Below are 25,391 nucleotides of genomic sequence, written 5' to 3' on the forward strand. Positions count from 1 at the left end.
AATAATAACAAGGAGAAGAAGAAGAAGAATCCTTTAAATCCTTTTATCCTTTAAATAACTATAATAAATTATAGTTAAAAAAAGGTGACAACAAAAAGTATTTTATCACCACTGTCGCAAACTGTACATGAAGAAGGCTTGACAAGTATGATATGAGAGGAATGTGTCACCAGTTATCTAGAAATCAAACTTTTTTCAGTCACAGCCAAATGAACATAACTGATAAGGGTGCCATGATTAAAAAAAAGAATAACAAGAATAATGTTCAAAAAATAAATCAGTAGTGAGAGGGTCTGTGGAAATTATTTTACACTTAAAGGAGGCCTGGTTGTAAAAAGTTTGAGAAGCCCTGCCATAAAGCAAAGAAATACACTTCATTAGAACTTTAATGTCATGTCATGGGTTTTGACAAAAGCCTCACATGAATCATCCAGTTTTGCTTTATACTATATTTATTTCAGGCTTCTACACGTGTTGTGGAGACCCTGTGTGTGTATCCTTTAAATGTGTTTTTTTTTTAATTCGTTAGATTTAAAATAAATTTAAGTTAACAAAAGGTGACAACAAACAGTATTGCATCACCACTGCCACATACTGTTATTCATTTGGCTTACACTGAACATTCTCACCAGGAAATGTTTTCACTTTATGAAATGTAATAATGGCTAGCACAGAAGAGGTGAAGCATTTAGTTATTAACGTTAGCTGCATCAAATGTGAAAATCTGGAAATATATTGAACAGACATTTTAAACTTTAAATCATTAAACAGCAAAACGGTCAAAGAGGTGTGGTTCGGTAATGATCATCCACCTCTGGATGCTGTTTTGATCGAGATATTCTCTCACAGCGGTGTGCATAGAAAATGCAATGACATATTAATAAATGTTAAACATACAGTATACGAGGGTGAGTCAAATGAAAACCTGAAGTAATGTATTCAAGTGAATTAATTTTTATGAAGAATGTTTCTTTTAGAAAGGTTACTATAAAGGTTACTGAAAGAAAAAGAAAAATTAATAACAAGATAATATAGATAATAGAGTAATTTTGTTGTTTGAGACACCTAACTGGATGGGACAAATAAGGAGTTAAAGGGTGTGTCTGTACATATGAGTATATATATAGGTATCATCAGCAGTGAAAGTTACTTTCTACTGCTACTTCCTGCAATAAACGAGCCAAAATACAGTCAGACCGAAAGACTACAATCAGGTAAGATTGACTCTTTACACATGTTTCAAGTCAAATTTAAGTACATGAAGGAAAAACCCCTCAGTAAATCTTTATTTCTCAAGCTCTCTGCCTCACTAGTAGTTTTGAATGAAAGTGCTTGTCAAATTAATAAATCTAAGTAGTTGTATAATATATCAAGCAGGATGTCTTAACGTTTTGATCATTACAGCATGCTGTTATGTTCTTTTCTTCTTCGTCTTCCTAGCATGTGTACCATTTATACAAGAAGTGTTTATTCCTGGGCTGGCCGCTTCTCAGAAACAAGCCATGATCTGGGAGAGGTGGTCTATAACAGGCCACTGACAGTGGATGAGGGGATACGCAGTAAGCAGCAAAGAAGTCCTGTGACTGCAGTGCATTATGGGAGATTATATGTAATTTGCTAAATTATGCTAATATTTAAATTAATCTCTCTCTCTCTCTCTCTCTCTCTCTCTCTCTCTCTCAGATAGTCAGTTATTGGTGTACTCCATAGACCTTCTCAAGTCCAAAACAGGTCAAAACCGCCTGGAACATCACACTGACCGTTACCAGAGCGAAAACCTCATCATCCGTCGAGGGCAGAGCTTTCAGATATGGATAGAGCTCTCACGAGCTTTTGACCCCAGAGCAGACCAACTGCAGCTCCTGCTCAAACTCGGTCAGTTTTATTGTTAACAGTTAAGGCTTGATGACTAGCTCATGGGCATTATGGGTATTTTACATCCGTATTGTGTGTATGTGTGTATGTGTGTGTGTTATAGGCGCTGTGCCCCGGGCAAAAGGGACCGTAGTGTCTGTTCCTCTAGTTACTGAGTTTCAGGGCAACAAGTGGGAGGCCAAGATTATCGAACAGAACAGCAATAAGATAAAACTGTCTGTCATCTCCCCACCGAATGCTCCTATTGGTCGATATGAGCTCAGTGTGATAACAAGAGACACCACTTTCAGTAACAAGCCTGAAAACGATATCTACCTGCTGTTTAACCCCTGGTGTAAAGGTAAGCATGGGCAGAAATATGAATGAAATCTGAATTCAACAATTCCATGGAAACAACTCTATTTCTCCCTGTCTGTCATTTTTAGATGACACTGTGTTTATGGATAATGAGGCTGAGAGGAATGAGTATGTGCTGAATGATGTGGGGATTATCTACTATGGAAATCAGAATCAGATTGGAGCCAGGACTTGGAATTTTGGACAGGTATTGCCCATTTTCCCCTACATCCTCTTCTTCGAGCTGCTGTTAGTTAAATAGAAAATTAATCCACACCTTCTGGCTGATCAGAACTGATCAGAATTCAACGTTGCTGTGTGGAAAATTTAATATTAAACACATGCTGTCACTGACACTCTAAATTATTATCATGTAGGCAGTGTTTCCATAGAGGATTCTGAGATGAGGATAATATCAGCTGTCAGCCGGCCTTACTGTATGTTAGCTTAAAGGACCAATATATGTTAACTGTAAAGCCAGCTAATTCATTAAAAATGTAAATCATGATTTATTTTTTCATATTTCTGCATATGCCTATGTTGGAGTGTAACAGTGCATTATCCTGTGTGCAGTTTGCTGATGGGATTCTGGCAGCGTGTCTGTTCATACTGGAGAAGAGTCAAGCCCCTGCTTCTGGTTGGGGAGACCCCATTACCATCACCAGACTTACGTCAGCCATGGTGAGTTCCTTTCACAGCATAAAATAAATAAATTAGTGTATAAATTAATAACGACGCATAATAGGCCTGTGCTCTGTGATGGGTAGCAGAGTTACCACATTAACAGCAGGCACTAACATCTCTGCTGTCAGGTCAACTCTCCTGATGATCAAGGTGTGCTAGCGGCCAACTGGTCAAATAACTATGCAGGCGGGACTGCCCCAACAGCATGGAGCGGCAGTGTGAACATCCTGAAGCAGTACCACAAAAGCGGAGGATTGCCTGTCAAATACGGGCAGTGCTGGGTCTTCTCGGGGGTCACCACCACGGGTAAGGGATCACCATAGTTTTTTTATATTATTATTTATTTTTTATATTAGTTGCTAGTTTAATTTTTTTTCTAGTTATGGGCTTATTAAATATGTTCTCTTTCTCTCTCTAACTGCAATCGTCTCTCTCCATCCCATCTCTCTTTCTCTCTCACTGTCTGTCTCTCTGTACACTTCCCCATCCCAGTCCTCAGGTGTTTAGGCATTCCCACTCGCAGTGTCACAAACTTCAGCTCTGCTCACGACACGGACAATTCCTTGACCACTGATGTGTATTTTGATGAGCATATGAGGCCAATTGAGAAGCTCAATGGTGATTCTATTTGGTACAAACACACGCTTTTCTGATTTCCCACATTTCACAGCCATTATATGCAGAACGAGTAGTAGAGTCTGGAAGTAAAAAGAAAGTCATCTATTTGTGTGATGGCTCTTAATGTAATGTTGACATTTTCTACAATATATAGTTCTGAAAACACACTACACAGACTCCCACTTAGCTAACAAGGTTTTGAGATTCTTTGGGCAGACTGACTGGCAGCAGTGGAATGTTTCTGATCTCTCTCTCTCTCTCTCTCTCTCTCTCTGCAGGAATTTTCATGTGTGGAATGACTGCTGGATGGCCCGGCCTGATCTGCCACCCGGCATGGGCGGCTGGCAGGCTGTGGATGCCACGCCTCAAGAGACGAGCCAGGGCATCTTCTGCTGTGGCCCAGCACCCTTGGCAGCCATCCGTGAAGGACTGGTTTACCTCAAATATGATGCACCCTTTGTCTTTGCTGAGGTAAGGACACATCTTTCAATTATATGTTTATAATAATAAGTTTAGATTCAATTTAGATAGGTTGTCCTTTTGGTGGAACCCAGAAATGTTCTATGAACAATCCAGCAATAAAATGCTTCCCTATCAGAAAGGTTTCCAAGTGGAACTCTTTCTGGAAGCTAATAAATATCAAACGAACACTAAAAGTACTCTTTCTAATGAACTTTGTAAGTGTTGGGGAAAAAACTCAAAGTTATTGGTAATTACTGGTGTACAAAATACCAAGACAGCGATATTTTAAAATTCCAGGCAGGTCTGCAGCGTTAAGATGAAAAATAATTACAATAATTTGGAGTTTGTACAACACACTTACACTCTTTATATATACCTGTACACTTGGAAAAAAGTGGTCTGCCTAGGATTCTCTTCGGGTTTTAATTAAGGTTCTTAGTTTCCAAAAAAGATTTCTATCTGGACAGAAAAACATTTTGGTTGTAGGGTTCTATATAGAACCCTAGATGAAACCTTAAGGGTTCGAAACTGCAGTAAATGTTGATTGTATTTGTGTGTTTGTAGGTGAACAGTGACAGGATCTTCTGGCAGAGACAAGCTAATGGCAGCTTTGCTCAGATCTCCTGTGAGAAGAGCACAGTGGGCCGCTACATCAGCACCAAGGCAGTCGGTTCTGACCGCAGAGAGGACATCACACACCTCTACAAACACCCAGAAGGTAAAAACACTCAACACACACCTTCGCGCTTGTCTTTTTATCCACTAATATTTTTTGCTTCCACTGGTAATTTTTCCTCATCATTAGGATCTGAAAGGGAGAGAACCGCTGTGGAAACTGCTTCCCGCTTTGGCTCCAAGCCTAATACCTACATCTGTGCTGTTGCCAATGATGTCACATTAAACGTTGCCCTGAAAGGGGAGGAGCCTCAGATAGGTCAAGATGCTCATCTATCCATCACTGTGAAGAACTGCAGTGCTGAGAGGCGCAGTATCTTCCTCCACTGCCAGGTGGCGGTCATATACTATACTGGAGTGCAAAAGGGCACAGTGAAGAAGGATGACATATCAGTGAATCTCAAACCCCGTGAAGGTGGGAGACTACTCAGAGCTAGTCTACTTACATACATACCCATAAGTGACTAATGAAAGGAAAAAAAGTAAAGTATCTTAATATGGTGTTGGGTCTCCCCAAGCCGCCTGAAGAGCTTTACTTTGTCTTGGCAAAGATTAAGTGTCTCTCTCTCTCGTGTTATAGCTGAGACACTGGTGTGGACCCTGCCTTATGACCAGTACAAGAACCAGCTGGTGGACCAGGCAGCACTGATGCTCACCGTGACTGGACGAGTCAGTGAGACAAAGCAGGTTCTGGCCACCCAGTTCAACTTCCGCCTGCGCACGCCTAACATTGTCATCACTGTAAGTCTTCAAGTGACTCCCAGTTTAAGTTTTCTATTTACAGAATTCACTGCCATAGCATGAGTTAAATCATGACTTGTACAATACTGAAATTTGTTCGTCTGTTGTTAGGAATTAAATGCTTCTCCATTAGTGTGTTTTTTATTACGGTGCTTGGGTCAGAAGATCCAAATGAGTCCCTGTGAATGAGTTGTTCCTAAAGAAACATAAACCTGTCATTTGCAGCTACACTACTGCCAGAGATGATTTTATAGAAAATTAATCAACACCTTCTGACCAATCAGAATAAAAAACATTTACATTTACATTTATGGCATTTGGCAGACTCCCTTATCCAGAGTGACTTACAATAGTGCTTTGAAGTCTATCAAAATACATTCTGATATTGGCTCGCTAGGTCACAAACTAGGAATACCATCAGTCCAAAAATCAGTTGGGGAGGTGATTTTTTTTTTTTTTTTTTTGTGAAAGTGCTAATTTAAGTATTTTATGAAGAGGTAAGTCTTTAGACATTGTTTGAAGACTGCCAGTGACTCAGCTGTTCGGACATCTAGGGGAAGTTCATTCCACCACCTTGGTGCCAGAACAGAGAAGAGTCTTGATGCATGCCTTCCTTGTACCCTGAGAGATGGTGGGACCAGTCGAGCAGTGCTAGAGGATCGGAAAAAAAATTTGAACATACAGAAATACAGAAATATTCTAAACATTGGCCCTATGTCGTTTCGTCTTCGCGTTGCATGTAGATGCTTATTTTACATATAAGTTCGCAATTTTGTGTGAACTTGGTGCTCTTGCTTTGTCAAAAGCAATTGTCTGCCCCACAGATGAAGTATAACATTGTTGTAAATGCAATTGTGCTTTACAGCCTATAGGAGATGCTGTGGTGGGCAGAGAGACAGCAGTTAAATTCACATTTAAGAATCCACTACAGTGTGTCCTGAAGAATGCCGCTTTCCACATCGAGGGTTTGGGCTTGAAGGCCACAGAAGTGATCATCTTTGGGTAAACTCTGTGCATGTTTATTATTAAACTGACTTTAGAGTTTTTATCCAATTAACAGTATAATTTCATTGAACCAATTTCTAAAAAATAGACCACTTCCTGACTAATAAATATAAAACACCACTATCCACAATGTTCAGAGGCTCCTTTAGCTTAACATGTGTATAGCTAAGCGTGAAAAATGATACTTCTGACTTAATGTAATCATTTAATTCAATTTCACAGTTTTATTTCCAAAGCTTATGCACAGAATGTTCAGATTTGCACTTGAAATTGACACAGTCTTTCCTTCTTATCCAGTGACGTTGGCAGTCTGGCGTCCATCAGCTTGACTGTGAAATTCACACCGTTCTTACCTGGTCTGCGGAAGCTTCTTGTCACTCTGGACTGTGAGCAGCTCAGACAGGTTCACGGTGTTGCTGACATCTTCATCAAGTAGATGTGAAAACACACATGAGCTTAAACTCAAATATACTGCGCAGTCTCTCAGCTGTTGCTATGCTTAAGTGAAAAATTATGCAAATGATATTTGGGGTCTGATTACTGATTACTAATCACTGCTTACTGATAACTAAAGTGTTGCTGCATTTTAAAGCAAGGAAGCATTAAAGTTAAAAATTAATTTTTTTCCCACTAAATATGGTTTTTACTAAATGATCATGATAATGCAAATAAAGCATAATAAAGAAAGGAACTATGTCTCATTTTTGTCCTTATTATTTGGTTGTTTATATGTCGGGACAGATTTTGCTGGATTAGGTAAACACACATACACACACACACACACACATACATAGATACACACCAATCAGCCATAACATTAAAACCACTGACAGGTGAAGTGAATAACATTCATTATCTCATTACAATGGCACCTGTCAAGGGGTGGGATATATTAGGCAGGAAGTGAACAGTCAGTTCTCAAAGTTGATATGTTGATATGCAGGAAAATGAGTATCTGAGCAACTTTGACAAGGGCCAAATTGTGATGGCTAGACAACTGGGTCAGAGCATCTGCAAAATGGCAGGTCTTGTGGGTTGTTCCCAGTATGCCCTGGTTAGTACCCACCAAAAGTGGTCCAAGGAAGGACAGCTGGTGAACTGGCGACAGGGTCGTAGTTGCCCAAGGCTGAATCATGCGCATGGGGAGCGATGGCGATCCCACAGAAGAGCTACTGCAGCACAAATTGCTGAAAAAGTTAATGCTGTCTATGATAGAAAGGTGTAGGAACACACAGCGCATCAGAGCTCGTATGGGACTGCGTAGCTGCAGACCTGTCAGAGTACCCATGCTGACCCCTGTCGACCACTGCCGAAAGCGCCTACGATGGGCACATGAACATCAGAATTGGACCATGGAGCACTGGTAGAAGATGGCCTGGTCTGATGAATCTCATTTTCTTTTACATCATGTGGACAGCTGGGTGCTTGTGCTTTGCGTACCTGGGGAAGAGATAGCACCAGGATGCACTATGGGAAGAAGGAAAGCCAGCGGAGGCAGTGTGATGCTCTGGGCAATGTTCCACTGGAAAACCTTAGGTCCTGGCATTCATGTGGATGTTACTTTGACAAGAACCACCTACCTAAACATTGTTGCAGACCAAGTACACCCCTTCATGGCAACGTTATTCCCTAATGTCAGTGGCCTCTTTCAGCAGGATAATGGTCCCTGCCACACTGCAAACATTGTACAGAAATGGTCTGAGAAAGAGTTCAAGGTGTTGACTTGGCCTCCAAATTCCCCAGATCTCAGTCCGATCTAGCATCTGTGGGATGTGCTGGACAAAGAAGTCCGATCCATGGAGGCCCCACTTCGCAACTTAGGATCTGCTGCTAGCGTCTTGGTGTCAGATACCACAGCACACCTTCAGAGGTCTTGTGGAGTCCACAGGTCTTGTGCCTTGACAGGACAGAGCTGTTTTGGCGGCACAAGGGGGACCTACACACTATTAGGCAGGTTTTTTTTTTTTTTTACTAATTATCAATTCTTCCTCGAATGGGTCTGGCCTTGACGTGGCGAGGAGGCTTGTGCGTTCCAGTGACCCTGGAGAGCGATACCGTCTGGAGCTTACTCCTGGTAGGGTCACCCTTGGTGGGCCGGTCTCCAGGGCAGGTTCCAGACAAACAAAGACCCCAGCATGTCGGTACGCTGTGAGGTGGCAGCCCCACCAACCGACTATCCTGCGGAGGGCTAACAACCCACCCAGGAGAAACTCCCCTTTGTTACGAAACTGACCAGAAAAAGAAGCCGGACTGCCCAACACGGTAACGGACCCCAGCCTGCCCCCGACCAACGAGTACGGATCTTCGTCACAGGACCCGTGTCGCCACATGGAATGTCCAGACGCTCCTTCGCCCGGGAACTGCCACCCTGCTGTCCCGAGAGCTCTGCCGCTATAACGTCACCCTGGCAGGGCTCTGTGAAGTTCGATGGCAAGGCAATGGTGAAACAACAGCAGGCGACCATTGCTACATCTATAGTGGCCCCAAGAAACGGACAGGCCTTTACGGCGTGGCACTTGCCATCCCAAATACCCTCCGTAAATCCCTCACCAGCTGGACACCTCTGGGCGACAGATTACTCTCTGCCCGCTTCCTCCACCAGCAGGGCAAGACTAACACCATAGACAGTAATTGTTGCCTACGCCCCCACTGATGTCGCTGATGAAGATGTGAAGGACGCCTTCTTCGACCAATTCCATCAGGCTGTTGGCCAAGCCCCACCACACGACATTACCATCATCCTCACTGATGCCAACGCCACTCTGTCCAGCAGTGATCGGACCACCGGCTCACCTGTCGGCACAACCTTCATCGACAGAACCACAAACGATAATGATAACCGCCTTCTCCTTCTCTGCCACCACAACAACCTCTGCGTCGCTGATACCTGGTTTCCCCGGAAACAAATCCATCATTGGACATGGTACAGCCCAGATGGCAGAACCAGGAAAGCACTGGACCACATCCTCATCTCTCGACGCTGGAAGTCGTTTGTCACCAACTGCCGTGTGTACAGAGGAGCAGAGCTTGGCAACACCGACCATTGTCTGCTGGTGGCTCAGCTTAAGCTAAAGCTGCGAGCCAACCAGCACAAAAAGACTCAGCCTCGTCTGGACTCCTCCCTACTCAGTGATCCCAACATCGCCACAAATTTCAGTTGCTCCATCCGCCGCACCCTCGATGCCCTGGCTACTGACAAAGTGACCGACTGGCAGACCTTCAAGGAAAGTGTCATCTAGTCAGCTCATAATGTCCTTGGATCCTCAAAATCATCCCCAAACAAGCCTTGGATATCGGAGACGACACTGGACATCATCGAGCGGCGGCGTGAGGCTCGGCTCCGAGGCGACCTGACGGAATATCGGCGACTGAACCGCCAGCACAATATGGCCATAGCTGAGGACAGGGAGAAGTTCTGGCAAGCAGAAGTGAAACACCTAGAGTCCGCGGCCAATAGCAACAACATGAGCCGTGTCTTCAGTCTGTTGCGCCAAGCCCGTAATGGCCCACGCATCAAGACAGCCCTGGTGAAAGACTCTGATGGCAACATTATTATGACCGAAGCAAACTGCCTCGAACGTTGGAAAGAGCACATCAGCCTCCTCTTGCAGCACAATACCACCCCGGCTGATCCCACCATCCTAGTGGCTGCAAACGCTGCGGCCCCTAGTGACACCTGCAGCACAGATCCTGTCACACCCATGGAAGTCAGAGCCGCTCTGAAAAACTGAACAACAGGAAAACCCCCGGCATCTGTGCAATAACCGCCGAGATGCTAAAATCAGGCGGGGACAGCATTGTCGAGTGGCTGACCCACATCTTTAACCAGGTGTGGGAGACAGAGAGGCTTCCCAGTGACTGGACCAGAGGAGTCATCCTGCCCTTCTGGAAACGTAAGGGTGACAGGCTAGTCTGCGGCAACCACAGAGGCATTACCTTGTTATCCATCCCTGGCAAGCTCTTCACCAGGATCTTGCTCACACGTGCTCTCCCAGCCATCAGAAGCAGCCGCCGTCCCCAGCAGGCTGGCTTCATGCCCAACCGCTCCATAATAGACCACATCTCCGCCGTTCGACTGCTCATAGAGAAGACCTACGAATTCCGTAAAGATCACCATCTATACGTGGCATTCGTAGATCTGAAGGCTGCCTTTGACACTGTCTGCCACTCTTCACTCTGGAGTATCCTACAGGCCCTTGGAGCACCACCTAAGATTGTTGCCCTGCTCAAGCTGCTCTACAGCAACGCACAGAGCTGTGTCCGTGTCAACGGCAGAGACTCTGACTGGTTTTCCATCTCCAGTGGCGTCCGCCAGGGCTGTGTGGCTGCTCCTGATCTTTTCAACTGCATCATTGACCATCTGATGTCTAATGTTTGTGAACGGGTCCCCAGAGTGCCCTTTGGCAGTTACCACCTGACTGACCTGGAGTACGCTGACGACACCATCCTGCTCAGCACATCCTACAGCCAGCTGAGAGACGCTCTGGGCGTATACAGTGAAGAGGCAGAGAAGCTTGGCCTCCATGTGAGTTGGACAAAAACTAAGTTCATGCGTGTCGGTGATCGACCGGACCCACCTCCCCTTCGGCTTGGGGACAACATCGTAGAGCCCGTCAAGAACTTTGTATATCTGGGATCCACTGTGACAGATAACGGGGACCTAAAACCAGAGATTCTCCGCAGAAGAGCCCTGGCAGCATCAGCTCTGCAGTCTCTCTGGAAACCACTCTGGCGGCACCAGACCATCTCACGCAAGACGAAGCTCCGGATTTACAACTCCGCTGTACTCTCTATCCTGCTATATGGCTCGGAAACATGGCCCTTAAACAAGACTCTGGCTGCAAGAATAGATGGCTTTGATAGCAGGGCTCTCAGAACCATAGAAAACATCAAGTGGCCCCAGCGAGCCTCCAACGAGGCGCTTAGAGCCCGCACGTGCCAGCCCAGAGCATCTGGCCTGGTCGCACAACGCCGCACCCGCTGGTTCGGTCATGTCCTTCCTCTCCCTCCTGACCATCCGACAAAAGCCATTCTCCAGTTTGACCCGAGGGCTGCAGGCTGGAGATGACCACGAGGCAAGCCCCTCACACGGTGGCTTGACGTCGTCGCGGGGGACCTCCAACAATACGGAGTTGCTGTGGAGGATGCAGAGCAGCTGGCACAAGACCGCCAGTGCTGGAAAAAACTGGTTCATCTGGTCAGCTCAACGCACCAGGATGGGTCACCCCCCCACCCCCCATTGCAGGAGCCCTAAAGAAAGAAAGAAGAATTATCAATTACTGTGCAATTAACTAGTAGTTCTTAATAGCTAATAGGAGTAAGTAAAGTGTTAATGAAGAACAACTCATTTGTTCTTGCTTAGATCCTGCATAGTTAGCTATGACCTGTGGAATGGTATTGCAAAGGTTTTATCCCCTTCTGGTTGCTAGATTTTTGTAGCTTTGTTCAATGAGTGTAGTGATTGGCGGACAAAGCCCTGTGAAGCTTTGGAGGCTTCTTCCTCATTGTGCCAGTAACTGAGCCAAAAGCTTTGGTGCATTGAAAACCGAGAGCACAGTGTCATCTGGTGGTGTGCAGAAATTATAACAGCCATTAATTCAAGACTGAAAGGTACCTTGCTGCTTTCATAGTTTTAATCCATTATGTGCCTGGGAATGATATATATTTTTATATTATGTATGTAACTATATTATGGATGTGATTGTGCTCCAACAAAGTGTTGTCCCAAAGTTGTACTTTGTTGCCATTACTGCAAAGAGTATAACAGAGTGTAATAAATAGCTTGCCGAGCATATGGAATTTGTCCCACAGTTAAGTGAGCATAGTACCCTGATGTCTGTGTTGTTTCTATGTAGAAACAACAGTTATATCATAGTTTATTTTGATAATTAGTAAAATGAAATATGAATAATAAACCATATTCTATTTTGCTAAATGTCTTTCATTTAAGTGAGTAGTCATTGGTGTGAAGTGCTTAAATTTTGTGACAGCAAGACTTAAATTGAAACACCATGTTAAAAAAATACCCTGTTTTGCCCTCTGAGCAAAGGGGTTAAAATCATGTGACCTATTGCTTGTTTGGTTAATGGTGATTGCACCAAACAAAGCATGCATTCGTATATTACTAAAATATAGTATTTACAGACATTTCCGTTATAGAGCATAACATGTCACTAGCGACTGTAAAAAGTAATTAAGAAAAAAGAGAAACTAGTTATAGTACTGTACATGTATTCACTATATGATCATTTAATTTTAATGGTTCAGAAAGCTGGAGAGATTTGTTTAGGAATGTAGATCAGTTTACTGTATTGTTAACTATGCTGTGCATGCCAGAACTCCTGTTATTTCTAATTCAGCTCCTGTCATTTCTCGTTTTTTCCCGTAGTTTGCTTGGTTAAGGTATTCATCAATGTTACTGTCACTCTTGAGCCCCAAGAGAGAGGGTACACCTCACACACCTCTACAAACACCCAGAAGGCGAAAGCACAGAATATAAATCTTCTCCAACTGTCTTGCTCTTCACAAACATTTTTTTGCTTCTATTAGTAATTTTTATTGTTCCCCACTTTCCACCTCATTCCCGCTATAGCTCCAAGTCTAAGATCTACTCCTGTGCTGTGGCCAGTGATGTCATGTTAAACATTGACCTGAAAGAGGAGGAGCCTCTAGACAGGTCCAGATGCTCATCTGTCCATCATTGTGAAGAACTACAGCTCTGAGAAGTGCATCATCGTCCTCCACTGCCAAGTGGCGGTCAACCTAAAGTGTCTTAATATGTTGTTGGGTCACTCCAAAAAATAAAACTACAGAAAGAAGCCTCAAAAGCTTCCCAGGGCTTCGTCCGCCAATCACTACACACATTGAACAAAGCTGCAAAAATCTAGCAACCAAAACAGGGTAACATTTTACAATACCATTCTACAGCTCATAGCTAACTATGCAGGATCTAAGCAGGAACGAATGAGCAGTTTTTCATTAACACTTTTCTCACTTCTATTAACTACTAAGAACTACTAGTTAATTACACAGTATGTTAGTAGGTACCAGTAATTAGTGAATAGTGCACTGTTAGCTCATTTGACATAATACACAGAAGGTGAAAAAACTGTTGCTTTTTAACAAAGATTTTAACATTTTCTCTAGTGTTTTGTTATGTGGCTTGGAGTGAAAGACTTAAAACTACAGGTGTGTCCCATTAACCCTTTAACATGCACATATGTGAAAAAAAAATATTTTCATGTTACTTCTACCAGTAATGTAATACCAGTAGTATGATTTTACATCTACAGCTACAATTTTAATGAATTTTGATTGTAAACTTTTCCAAGTGCTTAGATATGAAATTACAGTCAAATGTTTTAGGTATTTAGTTTCCTACACACACACACTATACAGTGAGTGTGACGAGACCATGGCTATCACCTTCTATAAGACTATCACTTTCTATCAAAAACAAACAGGCAAATACAACAAAATAAAAAATATGCTATATATCTTACACACATAGTTGGAAACTTTATTCTACATATTTTAGTAAAAAGCTGACAGGAGATAAACCCATAGCCACTCAGGTTGTAAGCTTGTGTAGTTTGTCGCTTGTTTCTTTTTGAGGACTGTGGTTCATGAGTGCAGGTTTCTCGTTTATTGATATATTTTCTGTGTATTGTCATTTTGATCATCATTGTAAAATAACATTTTGTCTGGATAAATGTTATGTTTGTGAAATTGCTGATAAATCTCGCTCACAGCTGACTGACAACAGGCAGTGAACTCCTGCTCAGTCACTTCAGTTTAGCGTCTATGTTACCGTGCGGTAACGTTTTAACACAACTCATACAAAAATACAGGGGCATGACTCTGATTTTATGCCTTTGTCATTTTCCACGAGAGTGTAAAGTGTAAAACAAAGTATGTGTTTTATCTTTTTGCTAACTTTTGACTTGATGTCAATGTCCGGTTTTCATTCCAATTTCAAAGCTGCATTTCAACAACAGAAAGAATCACCTTATGAATGTATGACATCAGAAACACTCAGTGTGATCCCTTGAGATAAAGAGAAAAGATGGAGATGAATTTGTGATCACTATATATTGGAATTACAATGCTTAATGTGTGTAACTGTGTGGTTGAGCCACCTGTTATAGGGAAATAACTAAATTTATTCTCAATCTAAAGCATTTTCATGATGTAGTGTTCTCGGCGTTCACCTGAGCAGGAGAAAGTACATATTGAAGATGAATAATTGAATTTCAGTGTGGCAGATCATGTGTGCGATCACCCTGAGTCTGCTGTGTTTTTGAGAAGTATTTAAGTGTCATTAACACATTCAGATGTAACAGACATTTTTAACTGATCTTCATGTATCTTTGAACGGCAAAACACCATACAGGGGTGGTTTCGTTATTATAGTTCATCTGCGGACACTGTTTCTTGGATATAGATTTCTAGTCAGAATAGGTGAATTGAAATATCAAAGTGTGTATATAAATCAATTTTCTTCTGCCTTACAAGAGCTTATAGCCATCAAAAGAACAGAAATATGGAAGAAGAAAAAAGAATGTAAATAACTCATTGTCTTTACTGTTTAGTCTAATTGCAAGACACTTTCTGTTCTTTTGTTAAGGCTAGACCTGGTATTTGTGACATTTTTGAGACACCAGACTGGGATGAACAGGAGTGAATGGGTGTGAGTATGTGTGTGTGGGTATGTCAGTGTGTGTAAGGTTCTGTAAATATATACAGGAAATGAATTAAATGCAAAAAACAAAAAACAAAACAAAATGGAGACTTTCGGGGGAGATTTTTAGCCATTGTTGCTTGACGTTTGAGAAAATGATGGCATTTTCTGTATATTATATTCATAGCTCCTTGCATGTATTAAGACAATCAATGTGTAGACAGGTTTAAGACAGTTTAGTCCTGAGGCTGCACCCTCTTCCTCGTTAACGTGCTATAATTTCCTTAATCTTTCCAGTTCTCTTTTTCCTCTACCCACCACCTCTCCATTTCCATGGCCCATACTCGCACAGGTCCTGTAAACATTGTCCTGTTCACATTGTAGTGTTTTCTCTCCTCTGTGTCTTTGACATATACTTTGCATTCCACTTAAAGCTATGAGAGAAGACACTCATATTGTAATTGTTTCATAACAGCCACAGATCACAGAAGAAAAAAAAACTCTCTCAATAGTTTGTTTTTCTCAGACATTGTCATGTTCTTTCACAATAAAATAATAATATAAGGTATAAGGAATTAGATAATAAAACCTCACAGGTAAGTGTGCTGTAGCCATTTAAGCTAAGAATTAGCACTTTTATTCTACAGTATATTTATATATAATATTCAGTTATATTCAGGGTAATAAAAAAATTAATTTACCATTTCATTAAAATACACTTCCCAAATTTAATGTACATTATTTCTCAGAATTTGGACACAAAGAGCATACAATAAAGAGCATAATTAGTGTTGTTTTTGAGCAATGATTGAAGTCTTGCACTTACAACGGGAAGTGCCTCGGGTTAACATGTGTTACTGAATTTCGCAATTAACGCCAGATCAGTGAAAGAGTCACGACAAGGTTTCTAAAGTTTGACCAAATGCTTCTGACATATTAACAATGAGAATGTGAAAAAAAAAATCTATTATCTACAAACTGCTATAAAAATGGTGTAAGAATAAACAAATACAGCTAAATATATTTGAATTCTGCAAATACCATACCATATTTGATTTCCAGTGGGATTAAACCTAATTATTTTTGAGCATACTTTATTGAGAAATAACTTAAGTAAAAGTTAAAATCAGTAAATCATTTTAGATGAGGTAGTGATTTGTAGACGAATAGACTCTGAGTCGAATCTTTGAGTCAACTCTTTTAGGTGATTTGAAAAATTCGTAGATTGTTGAATACGTGGAGGTATATCTATAATTTCATCACTGGTACTGACACACACACACACCTTGCTTACCATTGACTCAGAGAGTCTTTCATTGATCTTGCATTGATTGTGAAATTCAGTATCAATTAATAAATTCACTCAGGGACTCAAACAGGTGCAGCGGAGATAACTGAAGTGTAGTTCATTATTTCCAATAAATATACAGTGGATATGAAAAGTCCACACACCCCTGTTAAAATGACAGGTTTTTGTGATGTAAAAAATGACACTAAGATAAATCATGTCAGATCTTTTCCCATCTTTAATGTGAAATTGAAAAGTATACAAATACTTTTCAAAAACTTTTTTAGGGAAAAAAAGAAGAAATAAATAATTTACAATAACCTACTTGCCTAAGTGTGCACACCCTTAAACTAATACTTTGTTGATGCACCTTTTGATTTTATTACCCCACTCAGTCTTTTTGGCTAAGAGTCTCTCAGTGTGGCACATCTTGTCTTGGCAATATTTTCTCACTTTTTCTTGCAAAAACATTCTAGATCCATCAAACTGTGAGGGCATCTCCTGTGCACAGCCCACTTCAGGTCACCCCACAGATTATTAGTTGGATTCAGGTCTGGGCTCTGGCTAGGTCATTTAAAAACATTGATCTTCTTCTAGTTAAGCCATTCCTTTGTTGATTTGGAAAAAATCAAAAGTGATCATTGGCGTGACACATGGACAAGCCTTTGCATGACATGAGTGGAATGTGTCACCACTTACTTAGAAATCAAACACATTTCACTGTGATTATTTCCAGTGAAAGGCAAATTAACACAACTGATGGGGCAATGCAATACTTTTTGTTGTTACCAGAATATGTGCTTGATTTCATGACATTGACAAGCCTTTGCATGACATGAGAGGAATGTGTCACCACTTACTTAGAAATCAATCACTGTGCCAGGTGTTTTGTTCCATCATTCTATTAAGGATGTGATCTTATCTCTTATTGTACTTTTTATGTTTATATAACATGCTTAAGCTGTAGCGTGCAAACTGAACAGTTCATATCCAAGCTAAAGTAAGTTTAAAGCAATAAAGCAGGTGTTGTGTTCAGATTGGAAACGAGATGCCTTTGCACTGGAAATTATTTTGATTATTTCATATTTAACAGCCACAGATCACAGAAAAATCTCTCACTAGTTTATGGATTATCTTCTCATATACATTATATGTCATGTCGGGTAATGATCATCCACCTCTCGATGCTGTTTTGATCGAGATATTCTCTCATACTGGTGTGCTTAGAAAATGCAATGTCATATTAATAAATATTAAACATACAGAATATGAGGGTGAGTCAAATGAAATGGAAACCTGAAGTAATGTATTCAAGTGAACTCATTTTCATGAGTTTGGAAGAATATTTCTTTTAGAAAGGTTACTACAAAGGTTTCTGAAAGAAAAAGATATATTAACAACTAGATAATGTAGATAATAGAGACGTTGTTTTGAGACACCTAATTGAAAGAGTCATGACGAGGTTTCTAAAGTTTGACCAAATGCTTCTGACATATTAACAATGCGAATGTGAAAAAAAAAATCTATTATTTACAAACTGCTATAAAAATGGTGTAAAAATAAACAAATACAGCTAAATATATTTGAATTCTGCAAATACCATACCATATTTGATTTCCAGTGGGATTAAACTTAATTATTGTAGATTGTTGAATATGTGGAGGTTTAAATATAATTTCATCACTGGTACTGACACACACACAGCTTGCTTACCATTGACTCAGAGAGTCTTTCATTGATTTCCAATAAATATACAGTGGATATGAAAAGTCCACACACCCCTGTTAAAATGACAGGTTTTTGTGATGTAAAAAATGACACTAAGATAAATCATGTCTGATCTTTTCCCATCTTTAATGTGAAATTGAAAAGTATACAAATACTTTTCAAAAACTTTTTTAGGGAAAAAAAGAAGAAATAAATAATTTACAATAACCTACTTGCCTAAGTGTGCACACCCTTAAACTAATACTTTTAAAACTTGTATAAGAGATAATTTGCATGATACACAGACAAGCCTTTGCATGACATGAGTGGAATGTGTCACCAGTTATTTAGAAATCAAACACATTTCAGTGTAATTATTTTCAGTGAAAGGCAAATTAACACACCCGATGGGGCAATGCAATACTTTTTGATTTCATGACAAGGACAAGCCTTTGCATTGCATCACTGTGCCAGGTGTTTTGTTTCATCATTCTATTAAGGCTGTGATCTTACCTCTTACTGCCCTTTTTGCATTTATATAACATGTTTAATCTGTACCATGCAAACTGAACAGTTCATATCCAAGCTAAAGTAAGTTTAAAGCAATAAAGCAGGTGTTGTGTTCAGATTGGAAACGAGATGCCTTTGCACTGGAAATTATTTTGATTATTTCACATTTAACAGCCACAGATCACAGAAAAATCTCTCACTAGTTTATGGATTATCTTCTCATATACATTATATATCATGTTATATCATATCTTGATGCTGTTTTGATCTTTTTGATCTCTCACAGCAGTGTGCTTAGAAAATGCAATGTCATATTAAAAAATATTAAACATACAGAATATGAGGGTGAGTCAAATGAAATTAAAACCTGAAGTAATGTATTCAAGTGAACTAATTTTCATGAGTTTGGAAAAATATTTCTTTTAGAAAGGTTACTACAAAGGTTTCTGAAAGAAAAAAATATATTACATAACAACTAGATAATAGAGACATTGTTTTGTTCGTAAAAAAAAAAAAAAACTCTGTTTGAGACACCTAATTGGATGGGACAAATAAGGAGTTAAAGGGTGTGTCTGTACATATGAGTATATATATAGATATCATCAGCAGTGAAAGTTACTTTCTACTGCTACTTCCTGCAATAAATGAGCTAAAATACAGTCAGACTCAAAGACTACAATCAGGTAAGATTGACTCTTTACACACATTTTGTAAATCATTGATCATTAATTGTTGATTAAATTCAAGTCAAATTTAAGTACATGAAGGAAAAACCCCTCAGTAAATCTTTATTTCTCAAGCTCTCTGCCTCACTAGTAGTTTTGAATGAAAGTGCTTGTCAAATTAATAAATCTAAGTAGTTGTATAATATATCAAGCAGGATGTCTTAACATTTTGATCATTACAGCATGCTGTTATGTTCTTTTCTTCTTCGTCTTCCTAGCATGTGTACCATTTATACAAGAAGTGTTTGTTCCTGGGCTGGCCGCTTCTCAGAAACAAGCCATGATCTGGGAGAGGTGGTCTATAACAGGCCACTGACAGTGGATGAGGGGATACGCAGTAAGCAGCAAAGAAGTCCTGTGACTGCAGTGCATTATGGGAGATTATATGTAATTTGCTAAATTATGCTAATATTTAAATTAATCTCTCTCTCTCTCTCTCTCTCTCAGATAGACAGTTATCGGTGTACTCCATAGACCTTCTCAAGTCCAAAACAGGTCAAAACCGCCTGGAACATCACACTGACCGTTACCAGAGCGAAAACCTCATCATCCGTCGAGGGCAGAGCTTTCAGATATGGATACAGCTCTCACGAGCTTTTGACCCCAGAGCAGACCAACTGCAGCTCCTGCTCAAACTCGGTCAGTTTTATTGTTAACAGTTAAGGCTTGATGACTAGCTCATGGGCATTATGGGTATTTTACATCCATATTGTGTGTATGTGTGTATGTGTGTGTGTTATAGGCGCTGTGCCCCGGGCAAAAGGCACCGTAGTGTCTGTTCCTCTAGTTACTGAGTTTCAGGGCAACAAGTGGGAGGCCAAGATTATCGAACAGAACAGCAATAAGATAAAACTGTCTGTCATCTCCCCACCGAATGCTCCTATTGGTCGATATGAGCTCAGTGTGGTAACAGGAGACACCACTTTCAGTAACAAGCCTGAAAACGATATCTACCTGCTGTTTAACCCCTGGTGTAAAGGTAAGCATGGGCAGAAATATGAATGAAATATGAATTCAACAATTCCATGGAAACAACTCTATTTCTCCCTGTCTGTCATTTTTAGATGACACTGTGTTTATGGATAATGAGGCTGAGAGGAATGAGTATGTGCTGAATGATGTGGGGATTATCTACTATGGAAATCAGAATCAGATTGGAGCCAGGACTTGGAATTTTGGACAGGTATTGCCCATTTTCCCCTACATCCTCTTCTACATTCTACTACCTCATTCTCATATCCTAAGCCAGGTCTTACCTTTCGGCTCTCCTTACCTCCAAAATGACAAATCATAGGTTCTTTTGGTACAATTTTTTCTTTACAGTCAGATGGTTATGACGCTGTAGCAGGGCAAGGAAAACATGAACACTAACACAAAATTATGTGCGTGGTTTGCGTGCGCTTTATATTCCTCACAGGCCTTGTTTTCTCTCTTGAAGAATTAATAAGACATAAAAGAAGCAGCTTGTCATGTTAATGAGTAACCACACAGCTCCTTGTCCTGAAGATGGTCAGAAAACTTAAGTTACAGCTTTACCTTATCTATAATTGCAAAATATTGTCTTCTAACAGAAAAATTCTCTGTAAATTAGAAAAAGTGCATTAATATATAAAGCTGTGATTTGCCTTGGAGTCAGAACTAGTTTGAGCTGCTGTTAGTTAAATAGAAAATTAATCCACACCTTCTGGCTGATCAGAACTGATCAGAATTCAACGTTGCTGTGGGGTAAAATATAATATTAAACACATGCTGTCACTGACACTCTAAATTATTATCATGTAGGCAGTGTTTCCATACAATTTTAGGATTCTGAGATAAAGGCAGGATAATATCAGCTGTCAGCTGTCCTTATTGTATGTTAGCTTAAAGGACCAATATATGTTACCTGTAAAGCCAGCTAATTCATTAAAAATATAATATCATGATTTATTTTTTCATATTTCTGCATATGCCTATGTTGGAGTGTAACAGTGCATTATCCTGTGTGCAGTTTGCTGATGGGATTCTGGCAGCGTGTCTGTTCACACTGGAGAAGAGTCAAGCCCCTGCTTCTGGTTGGGGAGACCCCATTAGCGTCAGCAGACTTGTGTCAGCCATGGTGAGTTCCTTTCAGAGCAAACAATAAATAAATTAATGTATAAATTAAAAATGACGCATGATAGGCCTGTGCTCTGTGATGGGTAGCAGAGTTACCACATTAACAGCAGGCATTTCAGCAGGCATTTCATGTATTCTCTGAAACGTATAACAAAAACTGTCCTTTTTCTATGTGCAGCATGCACTTCTGAACACTCAAGATGAAAAATAACCTTGCTGAATCACATATTTATAATAGAGGTCACCTTGAATTTAGCGAAAAATTGACCAGTGGCTCAGTATCGATCCTGAAGTGTATATGATGGAACAGAAATGATGCTTAACATCTCTGCTGTCAGGTCAACTCTCCTGATGATCAAGGTGTGCTAGCGGGCAACTGGTCAAATAACTATGCGGGCGGGACTGCCCCAACAGCATGGAGCGGCAGTGTGAACATCCTGAAGCAGTACCACAAAAGCGGAGGATTGCCTGTCAAATACGGGCAGTGCTGGGTCTTCTCGGGGGTCACCACCACGGGTAAGGGATCACCATAGTTTTTTTATATTATTATTTATTTTTTATATTAGTTGCTAGTTTAATTTTTTTTCTAGTTATGGGCTTATTATATATGTTCTCTTTCTCTCTCTAACTGCAATCGTCTCTCTCCATCCCATCTCTCTTTCTCTCTCACTGTCTGTCTCTCTGTACACTTCCCCATCCCAGTCCTCAGGTGTTTAGGCATTCCCACTCGCAGTGTCACAAACTTCAGCTCTGCTCACGACACGGACAATTCCTTGACCACTGATGTGTATTTTGATGAGCATATGAGGCCAATTGAGAAGCTCAATGGTGATTCTATTTGGTACAAACACACGCTTTTCTGATTTCCCACATTTCACAGCCATTATATGCAGAACGAGTAGTAGAGTCTGGAAGTAAAAAGAAAGTCATCTATTTGTGTGATGGCTCTTAATGTAATGTTGACATTTTCTACAATATATAGTTCTGAAAACACACTACACAGACTCCCACTTAGCTAACAAGGTTTTGAGATTCTTTGGGCAGACTGACTGGCAGCAGTGGAATGTTTCTGATCTCTCTCTCTCTCTCTCTCTCTCTGCAGGAATTTTCATGTGTGGAATGACTGCTGGATGGCCCGGCCTGATCTGCCACCCGGCATGGGCGGCTGGCAGGCTGTGGATGCCACGCCTCAAGAGACGAGCCAGGGCATCTTCTGCTGTGGCCCAGCACCCTTGGCAGCCATCCGTGAAGGACTGGTTTACCTCAAATATGATGCACCCTTTGTCTTTGCTGAGGTAAGGACACATCTTTCAATTATATGTTTATAATAATAAGTTTAGATTCAATTTAGATAGGTTGTCCTTTTGGTGGAACCCAGAAATGTTCTATGAACAATCCAGCAATAAAATGCTTCCCTATCAGAAAGGTTTCCAAGTGGAACTCTTTCTGGAAGCTAAGAATCCTTAAATCTCTTTTTTTCTAATGAACTTTGTAAGTGTTGGGGAAAAAACTCAAAGTTATTGGTAGTTACTGGTGTACAAAATACCAAGACAGCGATATTTTAAAATTCCAGGCAGGGCCGCAGCGTAAAGATGAAAAATAATTACAATAATCTGGAGTTTGTACAACACACACTCTTTATATATACCTGTACACTTGGAAAAAAGTGGTCTGCCTAGGATTCTCTTTGGGTTTTAATTAAGGTTCTTAGTTTCTAAAAAAGAGTTCTATCTGGACAGAAAAACATTTTGGTTGTAGGGTTCTATATAGATGAAACCTTAAGGGTTCGAAACTGCAGTAAATGTTGATTGTATTTGTGTGTTTGTAGGTGAACAGTGACAGGATCTTCTGGCAGAGACAAGCTAATGGCAGCTTTGCTCAGATCTCCTGTGAGAAGAGCACAGTGGGCCGCTACATCAGCACCAAGGCAGTCGGTTCTGACCGCAGAGAGGACATCACACACCTCTACAAACACCCAGAAGGTAAAAACACTCAACACACACCTTCGCCCTTGTCTTTTTATCCACTAATATTTTTTGCTTCCATGGGTAAAATTTTTCCTTATTTCCTGCTTTCCACCTCATCATTAGGATCTGAAGAGGAGAGAATCGCTGTGGAAACTGCTTCCCGCTACGGCTCCAAGCCTAATACCTACATCTGTGCTGCTGCCAGTGATGTCACATTAAACGTTGCCCTGAAAGGGGAGGAGCCTCAGATAGGTCAAGATGCTCATCTATCCATCACTGTGAAGAACTGCAGCTCTGAGAGGCGCAGTATCTCCCTCCACTGCCAGGTGGCGGTCATATACTATACTGGAGTGCAAAAGGGCACAGTGAAGAAGGATGACATATCAGTGAATCTCAAACCCCGTGAAGGTGGGAGACTACTCAGAGCTAGTCTACTTACATACATACCCATAAGTGACTAATGAAAGGAAAAAAAGTAAAGTGTCTTAATATGGTGTTGGGTCTCCCCAAGCCGCCTGAAGAGCTTTACTTTGTCTTGGCAAAGATTAAGTGTCTCTCTCTCTCGTGTTATAGCTGAGACACTGGTGTGGACCCTGCCTTATGACCAGTACAAGAATCAGCTGGTGGACCAGGCAGCACTGATGCTCACCGTGACTGGACGAGTCAGTGAGACAAAGCAGGTTCTGGCCACCCAGTTCAACTTCCGCCTGCGCACGCCTAACATTGTCATCACTGTAAGTCTTCAAGTGACTCCCAGTTTAAGTTTTCTATTTACAGAATTCACTGCCATAGCATGAGTTAAATCATGACTTGTACAATGCTGAAATTTGTTCGTCTGTTGTTAGGAATTAAATGCTTCTCCATTAGTGTGTTTTTTATTACGGTGCTTGGGTCAGAAGATCCAAATGAGTCCCTGTGAATGAGTTGTTCCTAAAGAAACATAAACCTGTCATTTGCAGCTACACTACTACCAGAGATGATTTGACCAATCAGAATAAAGAATTTAAATAATGTCCCGATAATAATTGTATGAGTGCTCCACATGTCGTTTCGTCTTCGCATTGCATGTAGATGTTTATTTTACATATAGGTTCGCAATTTTGTGTGAACTTGGTGCTCTTGCTTTGTCAAAAGCAATTGTCTGCCCCACAGATGAAGTATAACATTGTTGTAAATGCAATTGTGCTTTACAGCCTGTAGGAGATGCTGTGGTGGGCAGAGAGACAGCAGTTAAAATCACATTTAAGAATCCACTACAGTGTGTCCTGAAGAATGCCGCTTTCCACATCGAGGGTTTGGGCTTGAAGGCCACAGAAGTGATCACCTTTGGGTAAACTCTGTGCATGTTTATTATTTAACTGACTTTAGAGTTTTTATCCAATTAGCAGTATAATTTCATTGAACCAATTTCTAAAAAATAGACCACTTCCTGACTAATAAATATAAAACACAACTATCCACAATGTTCAGAGGCTCCTTTAGCTTAACATGTTTATAGCTAAGCGTGAAAAATGATACTTCTGACTTAATGTAATCATTTAATTCAATTTCACAGTTTTATTTCCAAAGCTTATGCACAGAATGTTCAGATTTGCACTTGAAATTGACACAGTCTTTCCTTCTTATCCAGTGACGTGGGCAGTCTGGCGACCATCAGCTTGACGGTGAAATTCACACCCACCTTACGTGGTCTGCGGAAGCTTCTTGTCTCTCTGGACTCTGAGCAGCTCAGACAGGTTCACGGTGTTGCTGACATCTTCATCAAGTAGATGTGAAAACACACATGAGCTTAAACTCAAATATACTGCGCAGTCTCTCAGCTGTTGCTATGCTTAAGTGAAAAATTATGCAAATGATATTTGGGGTCTGATTACTGATTACTAATCACTGCTTACTGATAACTAAAGTGTTGCTGCATTTTAAAGCAAGGAAGCATTAAAGTTAAAAATTAATTTTTTTTCCTCTAAATATGGTTTTTACTAAATGATCATGATAATGCAAATAAAGCATAATAAAGAAAG

General features: G+C 40.7%; 1 protein-coding gene across 3 annotated transcripts; it reads left to right on the forward strand.

The window, feature by feature from the left end:
- Nucleotides 1-1,076: 1,076 nt before the first annotated feature.
- LOC113530513 (protein-glutamine gamma-glutamyltransferase K) lies at nucleotides 1,077-25,378 on the forward strand. 3 transcript variants are annotated; one of them, XM_034311614.2, is made up of 14 exons: nucleotides 1,077-1,214; nucleotides 1,441-1,559; nucleotides 1,684-1,875; nucleotides 1,979-2,215; nucleotides 2,301-2,419; nucleotides 2,785-2,892; nucleotides 3,024-3,201; nucleotides 3,388-3,526; nucleotides 3,792-3,984; nucleotides 4,540-4,693; nucleotides 4,781-5,065; nucleotides 5,231-5,391; nucleotides 6,257-6,393; nucleotides 6,694-7,087. In XM_034311614.2, exons 2-14 carry the CDS (start codon nucleotides 1,442-1,444, stop codon nucleotides 6,830-6,832), a joined length of 2,160 nt encoding a protein of 719 aa, XP_034167505.2. In that variant the 5' UTR covers nucleotides 1,077-1,214; nucleotide 1,441; the 3' UTR covers nucleotides 6,833-7,087. The 3 variants fall into 3 exon arrangements, with proteins under 3 accessions (XP_034167505.2, XP_053096979.1, XP_026776414.3); XM_053241004.1 differs by lacking the exons at nucleotides 1,441-1,559; nucleotides 1,684-1,875; nucleotides 1,979-2,215; ... (8 more) ...; nucleotides 6,257-6,393; nucleotides 6,694-7,087 and adding exons at nucleotides 19,525-19,643; nucleotides 19,754-19,945; nucleotides 20,049-20,285; ... (8 more) ...; nucleotides 24,564-24,700; nucleotides 25,001-25,378 and having other exon boundaries at nucleotides 1,162-1,214; XM_026920613.3 differs by lacking the exons at nucleotides 1,077-1,214; nucleotides 1,441-1,559; nucleotides 1,684-1,875; ... (9 more) ...; nucleotides 6,257-6,393; nucleotides 6,694-7,087 and adding exons at nucleotides 19,184-19,264; nucleotides 19,525-19,643; nucleotides 19,754-19,945; ... (9 more) ...; nucleotides 24,564-24,700; nucleotides 25,001-25,377.
- The last annotated feature ends 13 nt before the right edge of the window (nucleotides 25,379-25,391 follow it).

This window comes from Pangasianodon hypophthalmus, chromosome 16 (genome assembly GCF_027358585.1).
Source record: "Pangasianodon hypophthalmus isolate fPanHyp1 chromosome 16, fPanHyp1.pri, whole genome shotgun sequence".
NCBI classification, from domain to species: Eukaryota; Metazoa; Chordata; class Actinopteri; order Siluriformes; family Pangasiidae; genus Pangasianodon; species Pangasianodon hypophthalmus.